This window comes from Fusarium oxysporum, chromosome 7 (genome assembly GCF_000149955.1).
Source record: "Fusarium oxysporum f. sp. lycopersici 4287 chromosome 7, whole genome shotgun sequence".
In the NCBI taxonomy this organism is placed as follows: domain Eukaryota; kingdom Fungi; phylum Ascomycota; class Sordariomycetes; order Hypocreales; family Nectriaceae; genus Fusarium; species Fusarium oxysporum.
Window position 1 is genome coordinate 3485612 of NC_030992.1, and position 6817 is coordinate 3492428.

General features: G+C 49.6%; 5 protein-coding genes across 8 annotated transcripts; 2 read left to right on the forward strand and 3 right to left on the reverse strand.

Moving 5' to 3' along the window:
- Nucleotides 1-49: 49 nt before the first annotated feature.
- Nucleotides 50-1934, reverse strand: FOXG_20313 (uncharacterized protein). Of its 2 annotated transcripts, none has more exons than XM_018400582.1 (2): nt 1756-1934; nt 50-1706 (listed from the first exon to the last, which is right to left on the reverse strand). In XM_018400582.1, exon 2 carries the CDS (start codon nt 825-827, stop codon nt 498-500), a length of 330 nt encoding a protein of 109 aa, XP_018248249.1. In that variant the 5' UTR covers nt 828-1706; nt 1756-1934; the 3' UTR covers nt 50-497. The 2 variants fall into 2 exon arrangements, with proteins under 2 accessions (XP_018248249.1, XP_018248250.1); XM_018400583.1 differs by having other exon boundaries at nt 50-931; nt 982-1934.
- Nucleotides 1935-2731: 797 nt separating this feature from the next.
- FOXG_10521 (mitochondrial import inner membrane translocase subunit TIM8) lies at nt 2732-3654 on the forward strand. Of its 2 annotated transcripts, XM_018389905.1 has the most exons (3): nt 2732-2772; nt 2825-3010; nt 3070-3654. In XM_018389905.1, the coding sequence occupies exons 2-3, from the start codon at nt 2893-2895 to the stop codon at nt 3231-3233; spliced, it is 282 nt and encodes a 93-aa protein (XP_018248251.1). In that variant the 5' UTR covers nt 2732-2772; nt 2825-2892; the 3' UTR covers nt 3234-3654. The 2 variants fall into 2 exon arrangements, with proteins under 2 accessions (XP_018248251.1, XP_018248252.1); XM_018389906.1 differs by lacking the exon at nt 2732-2772 and having other exon boundaries at nt 2789-3010.
- Nucleotides 3350-4906, reverse strand: FOXG_10522 (50S ribosomal protein L23Ae). 2 transcript variants are annotated; one of them, XM_018389908.1, is made up of 5 exons: nt 4782-4906; nt 4362-4423; nt 4170-4301; nt 4020-4111; nt 3350-3969 (listed from the first exon to the last, which is right to left on the reverse strand). In XM_018389908.1, the coding sequence occupies exons 1-5, from the start codon at nt 4798-4800 to the stop codon at nt 3813-3815; spliced, it is 462 nt and encodes a 153-aa protein (XP_018248254.1). In that variant the 5' UTR covers nt 4801-4906; the 3' UTR covers nt 3350-3812. The 2 variants fall into 2 exon arrangements, with proteins under 2 accessions (XP_018248254.1, XP_018248253.1); XM_018389907.1 differs by having other exon boundaries at nt 4362-4879.
- Nucleotides 4907-5279: 373 nt separating this feature from the next.
- FOXG_10523 (uncharacterized protein) lies at nt 5280-6155 on the forward strand (the record flags this gene model as incomplete). The annotated part of the gene is made up of 1 exon (XM_018389909.1): nt 5280-6155. One exon carries the CDS (start codon nt 5280-5282, stop codon nt 6153-6155), a length of 876 nt encoding a protein of 291 aa, XP_018248255.1.
- A 435-nt stretch (nt 6156-6590) lies between these two features.
- FOXG_20314 (uncharacterized protein) lies at nt 6591-6707 on the reverse strand (the record flags this gene model as incomplete). Its single annotated transcript, XM_018400584.1, has 1 exon — nt 6591-6707. One exon carries the CDS (start codon nt 6705-6707, stop codon nt 6591-6593), a length of 117 nt encoding a protein of 38 aa, XP_018248256.1.
- Nucleotides 6708-6817: the final 110 nt, after the last annotated feature.

Consider the following 6817-nt stretch of genomic DNA (forward strand, 5'->3'; position numbering starts at 1 on the left):
GTACAGGTTTCAAGTTGGCTCAACTCGCCTTCTCAAACGTTTCCCTCCCTTCGCTCTTCGGTCCCAGCTTCTGGGTCTACAGCGGAGTAAACAAGAAGCCCCCGTAACTGGTCTTGAGATCGCATTACCCGTTATTCATCTTCCGCTAGTACATATTTACTCTTCAACAACCAGCAGCCACTGGCGACAACCGCCGAGCAGAGCTCAGTTTTGAACAAACTCCAACTCGGCGCGCCCATGCCGCGCCGGGTGCGACGTCTATAGCCGCCTATATCAGACGACACTGATTGGAACAACAACAAGCTATGGGACTATAATACCGAGTCCGTAATACACCTTCCGCCCTCCTCGAGACATACCCATCTACTCTACACGGTCACCGTTAGAGCCAATATAGTCAATATCAAGCTACAAACCTAGCCAAAAGCCAAAATGTCAGACCACGAAGAATCCGCTGCCCAGTCTGGGTACGATACTCCCGTCCCGGAGCTCGATGATCACCGCCACCAGTCAGGTTCAACCAGAGTTGAGCGCCCTCGCCGTGGCACTTTCGACAGTCTGTATGGTGCCCGACAGCTCGAACCTGAGCCACCCGCCCCTCCTGCGATTGTAGTTCGCGACTTCGAGGAGGCCATCGTCGATGAGGAAGTCGGTGATCTTTCACCCACTGCTCGTCGCAGTCGCCGACCTACTGTGGATTCCACGGATCGATCTGTCTCGCCACCTAACTCGGTTAAGGCGTTTGCCCAGGCTCGCCGTCGAGAGCGGGACATGTCGTTCTCGGAACCCAACAAGCCTGATATCGAAGATGTAGCCAGTCGAGCCATGTCTATCTCGAGCAAGCGCAGCTACCGAAGCAAGCCCCGCACCATCGACAATGATGCTGCTAGCCTCTCAACCAACACAACTGCGGAGGAGGATGTTTGCTTCCCTGTCAAGGAGAGTTATCACAAGGACCACCTGTATATTGACTTTGACTACCTTGAGAACTTCATCAATGAGCAGGCAGCTGAACGCGCGGCAGAGCGAGCGGCAGAGCGCAACGCTGCGGCTGCCGAGAAGCAGAGCTTTGAGGATATGCGAACTCAGCAGAATGAATCGCGCCTTCAGCGGATGGTTACTGTTGATGGTGATATCCTGGAACCTGTCTCGGATGACTCGATGACCCGTGAGAAGACGAACCAGACGGCGCAGACTCATGCCGAGGGGTCAATTGCTGAAAAGCAGCCTGCGCCTGTCGACCCCAACCGGTTCAGTTTCTTCTCTTCGGCATGGGAGTCAACTATCCACGCAGCCGATTTTGGCGATCTGGTTCTCCCAGGAGAAGACCTTCGAGGCCTCTTCGAGCTTCCTGATGAAGACGAAGATGGTGTCTGGTGGCTCAACGTCAATGCGGCTTCCAAGGAGGAGGTCCAGAGCATTTGCAAAGCTTTTGGAATCCATCCTCTGACAATTGAGGATATTATCACTCAGGAAGCTCGCGAGAAGATTGAACTCTTCCCGTCGTACTACTTTGCCTGTTTCCGTTCTTTCTCAGTTGTTCAGGAGCCTGATGGCATTGAGTATGAGCCTTTCAACACCTATGTCATCGTGTTCCGCGAGGGCACCCTGAGCTTCAGCTTTGAGCCTAACTCGCACGCGGCTCAGGTTCGCAAGCGAATCACTGCTCTCAAGGATTATGTCTCTCTCAGCAGTGACTGGATCTGCTATGCTTTGATGTAAGTTTATCTGTGAATACGACTTGTAGAGTCATACTAATTGTCCACAGTGACGACATTGTTGATTCCTTCGGACCTGTCATTCGCCAGATCGAGCTTGAAGCGGATGCTATTGAAGACGAGGTGTTCGTCATGCGTGAGGATGATTCCAACTCGTTCCTCCGTCGCATTGGCCGGGTTCGCAAGAATTGTCTGGCCCTGCTTCGCCTCCTCGGTGGCAAAGCAGATGTTCTCCGTGGCTTCACGAAGCGATGCAACGAGAACTACAAGGTCACGCCACGGATGGACATCGGCATGTACCTTGGTGACATCCAGGATCACGTTGTGACCATGGCCACCAACTTGGGACACTTCGAAAAGATTTTGTCTCGCGCACACAGCAATTATCTTGCTACGGTTTCCATCAACAGCATCGCGCAAGGAACGCATACCAACGAGGTTCTGAGCAAGATCACTTTCTTGGCCTCGATCCTGGTCCCCCTTAACTTGGTCAGTGGTGTGTTTGGAATGAACGTGCCAGTTCCGTTTGCAACCGTTGCCGCAAACAACTTGGCTCCTTTCTTCAGTATCATTAGCTTCATGGTTTTCCTGTGCATCATTTTTATGGCATTGGCCCGGTGGAAGCGTTACATCTAGCGAAAGCGATGCATGTTGATGTTACATGCATACATTGGTTCTGAGAACCCAGTCGGTCGTTACCATTGTTTCTTTGCCAGTATAGAAGGGTGTTACTCGGCGGCATATTCTAGCTAGAGTTGTTACATGTGACTTGTGCTAGAGCGGTATTATGACTACTTATTTGGTATTTATAAATTAGATACTGTTTATAGAGAGCTTCATGGCGCTGAGTCGTCTGTCTTGAGCTGTATGTGATGGTTGAAAGGACTCTCAGTATAGTTATTGTAATAAATCGGATTATAATTCTTTCTTTGAATAATCTACATGACAGGCAATAACAGTCATACAAAACATACCTCCACTGCTTGTATCCCTTGGTGAGGAATGATCATGAAGCTGAGAGTGGGACTACGAGCCGATCTGTGGTCCATTATTGGTCAGTTGTTGAGACAGTTGCGCATCATCAAAAATCTTGAACTTGTGAGCAGAATCTACACTACAACATACCAACTTCAACCCCACGTCAATCACTACCAATCCCCTCACAACCGCCAAAATGAGCGCCCAACAATTGTCCATCGATAACGCCGATCTCGAGAAGCTCAACGACAAGGATCGCCTCGAGCTTCGCCAGTTCCTCGCCAACGAGCAGCAGCGCTCCCAGATCCAAGCCCGTACGCACAACACCGAGGAACACGCAATAGATACGGAATCGCTGATGAAATGTCTCTAGAAACACATAGCTTGACCCAAATGTGCTGGACCAAGTGCGTTCCTGGAAACATCAAGAACCCCAAGCTCGACAAGTCCGAGGAGACATGTCTCGCCAACTGCGTCGAGCGATTTCTTGACGTCAACTACCTTACGATGAAGCACCTCAACGGCATGCGCAACTAAGAAGCTGATTTCAGCATGGAAGAAGGTTATTTCAACTATGTATTACGAGATTTTTTGTATGAATAGACGGGCCATGGTTCATAGTGGAATATCCAGGCTGTGACCAGGACGGACGACTGGGGCTCTTTTGGTCAGAGACTGGCAATTGGGCTATGTACATTATGAACGATTTAAAAAAAGTTCTCAACCATGATTGTTGGGGAAAGGTTCATCTAAAGTAGTCATGGCTTGACTTGACTTAACTGGCACATTGTTCATGGTATGTCACCAAATGTATTAGCCGTAATTTCTACCAACTGTTCCCCAAGCCTTGTTGGAAACAAACAATGCAAAAATACTTGCGACCCGTAACTACAAATCACATTCACGTATTGTCACTCAAATCATGTCAAGGCAGCATCTTAGACGACTAAGCGGAGCCGTGTCCCGGGTGGTATTGAATTCATGATCATTTGCACTCTCAACGAGAAGTTCTTTTTACGCCTATTCCGATGCCCATTGCCTTGCATTTTCAGCAGGCCAAAAACCAACCCAAAGACACGCCAGAGAAGCCAGAAACCCACAAGCCCAGTGGTATTTTTAGACGAGAGAGAGCTTGTTGGCAGCAATGTCGAGAGCATCGACATCAGGGGTCAGGCGAGCGTAGGCCTTCTTGGTGCCATCAGGGCGGATGAGGGTGTTGATCTTGACACAGTCAATGTCGTAGAGCTTCTTGAGGGCAAGCTTGATCTGGGCCCTGTGTCGAGGTTAGATTTTACTCTGATATTGTTCTTGGGAAATACTGACTTGTTGCTCTTGATGTCGACAATGAAGACGAGAGTGTTGTTCTCCTCCATCTTCTTCATCGCGCTCTCGGTGTTGAGAGGGTGGACGATGATCTAGACTGTGGTTAATACAACTGTGTCCCCAACAGGTCTGATTCTAGGTGGGACTAACCTTGTGCTCATCGAGGCGAGGCTGGTGAGGGATGGATCGGCGAGGGTACTTGGGGGCTCGCGAGGTGATCAGGGTCTTGGGGCGGTGGAAGGAGGTGCTGAAGCGAGCCTTGACCTTCTTGTGGGAGTTGGACTATTAATATTCGGTTAGCATATTAAGACGGTGGTCTTCAGGACAATGCTTTCAACTTACGCCCTTGAGAGCGGCCTTGGCAGCATCCTGGGCCTTCTTGTTACCCTTGCCCTTAGGCTGAACTGTTATTGAAAGCATCAGCATTCGCTCTTATTCAGAACTCGCAAAATCTGCTGCAGCATGATGCGGTAGAGTATGAACTCGGAGGGTAAGAGTCGAAGAGGAGAATCAGAAGATGAATCGGGTCGAGAGGTCGGTGGTATCGAAGCGAAGAAGACGATGACGTAGAAGCGAAGCTGATCGGTCATAGCAGTTGTCGCAACGGATGTAGTTGCATCGAGGCGATGTAATGATTTCATCTCGAGAGAGTCGCCATAACATCGTCGTTCAAATTCTTGCTCAATTTCACTTTCGCCCGTCCGATTTTCTTCTTTTTCCCTTTCTTCTCTTCCCTCTTTGTTGTTTCATATCATGTCGTACCTTTCTTGTTGGCGGCCATTGCGTCGGTGTTGTCGAGGGCACAAGATTGTCGAGTGTGCTGGTTGTCGTCGGAGTGGTCAAAGGTTCACAAAAAGTTTTGCTGATTCAAAATCTATTTATTTTCGTGATTTATTAGGGCAGTAGCTAATCTGGCTCCACTCGCTCCTACATGATGTGATTGGTCGATGCTTGAACCGATTTATCTTTGCCTTAGGTAAGCCAACTGCAAAAAGTCATCGAGAGAATGAATGCTGCACTCAATCATACGAAACTTTTGGGCAATTCGATCGATAAATAGGAATCAAAATGCTCTTTCAAGCCTGATAGCTCACTCTACTCTGCTGAAGCTCCCCTGAGGAGTTGCCCCAATTTGAGAATCGGTGAGTTTCAATATTGCCCTTCTCTTTACCGAGACTAACATGAAAATCATTTCAGATTTCAATGCTTTAAGGGGTCAAGAGGTCAACACGCAAGGGCAATTCTCATTGCACTCTTAAAATGGTTTCCAAGAAGCAAACAAGGCTGAAGAGCCTTTCAAGTGGCCGCCCGCCAACTGTCAAGTCCTCACGGTCAATGTCTAGGAAAGCCAGCAGGAGTCTCATCAACACTCATCACCAACTGGAGAAACAACGTCGGCAAGCTGCAGCCAAGGGCGACACGGTCACCGAAACTCGCCTTGCCTCGGAGATTGCCAAGCTGGGTGGTCTTGACCACTATCAGAAGGCCAGTCTGCAAGGTCAGAGTCTCGACAGAGGAGGTGACACGTCAAGAGTGCTTCTGGAATGGCTCCCTGTGGCAGAGCTCAAGAAGCGTGCTCAGCCGTTTCATATGCTGGAAGTTGGGGCATTGAGCACTCGTAACGCATGCTCAACAAGCGGTATCTTTACTATGAAGCATATCGATCTCAACAGCCAGGAGCCAGGCATCACAAAGCAAGATTTTATGGAGCGCCCCTTACCCAAGGACGATTCTGAGGTGTTCGATATCATCTCTCTGAGTCTAGTGCTCAACTTCGTGCCCGAGGCCGAGGGGCGTGGACAGATGCTTCTTCGGACTCTCTCCTTTCTTCGACCTGCAGCTGAACCTGCAACTGGTTCTGACGAACCCTTTCCCTGCCTTTTTGTGGTTCTACCTCGCAGCTGTGTTGACAACTCACGATACTTTACAGAAACTCGCTTCGAGGAGTTGATGACGATTCTCGGCTATGTATGCACCAAGTCCAAGATGACTCAGAAATTGGCATATACTCTGTGGAAGAGGATCGGGACCGTCTCCGAAAAGCGGTCGGATTTTACCAAGAAGGAAGTCAATCCAGGACGGACACGGAACAATTTTGTCATGACGCTCAAAGCTTCGACGAGTCATTCAAACTGAAACGATGAGGGGAGACACGACAACGCGTGGGGCCTCGACGAGCTGCATATGCGGAACTGCCCAACAAACTATCAGCACGGCAAAACATATGGAGTTTTGAGCACGCGACAATAAGCTGGCATGGTACGAATGTTTACTCTCGATAAGAGGATCCTATCTACACAGTTCTTGGAGAGCGCATACTGTGCTGTATCGTCTGGATCGACTATCTGCAACTTGCTACGTCGCACGACTGATAAGGTGCATGCTGACACTTATGCAGCTTGGGGACACCAGATCACCAGCAGACAGGATCAGCTGGACGGTGGTCTCAGTTTTTGAGGGGACTAGAATTCCCTAGCGAGCTACTACTCTTGCATCTCCGCACAAAGGTCTCACACTATTCGACGATTATCATTTCCCCACACCCTGAACGACCTTTCCTGCAGCCGTCTATCATACTCCCAAAGAAGCGACCTCTGAGTGCTTGAACTCGGTAATGGCGAGCTTGGACAGAGGTTCGTCTGGCGGCAAGGGCGCATTACCGGGACGAACAACGGGCAAACTGCGCATACCAGCCCCAACAGCAGCCTTGGCCTCGTTGATATTGTCGCTCAGGAAAAGCCATCGGTTGACGTCCTTGTGCTCCGGGTGCTCAGAAATGATCTTCGGTAGCTATCAAC

Coding starts and splice junctions, on each gene's coding strand:
- FOXG_20313 (XM_018400582.1), bottom strand. CDS start 827: ATGGCTCGACTGGCTACATCTTCGATATCAGGCTTGTTGGGTTCCGAG.
- FOXG_10521 (XM_018389905.1), top strand. CDS start 2,893: ATGAGCGCCCAACAATTGTCCATCGATAACGCCGATCTCGAGAAGCTC. Junction 3,011..3,069: donor GCGCTCCCAGATCCAAGCCC/GTACGCACAACA, acceptor AAATGTCTCTAG/AAACACATAGCTTGACCCAA.
- FOXG_10522 (XM_018389907.1), bottom strand. CDS start 4,445: ATGCTGATGCTTTCAATAACAGTTCAGCCTAAGGGCAAGGGTAACAAG. Junction 4,302..4,361: donor CCAAGGCCGCTCTCAAGGGC/GTAAGTTGAAAG, acceptor GAATATTAATAG/TCCAACTCCCACAAGAAGGT. Junction 3,970..4,019: donor GTCGACATCAAGAGCAACAA/GTCAGTATTTCC, acceptor ACCTCGACACAG/GGCCCAGATCAAGCTTGCCC.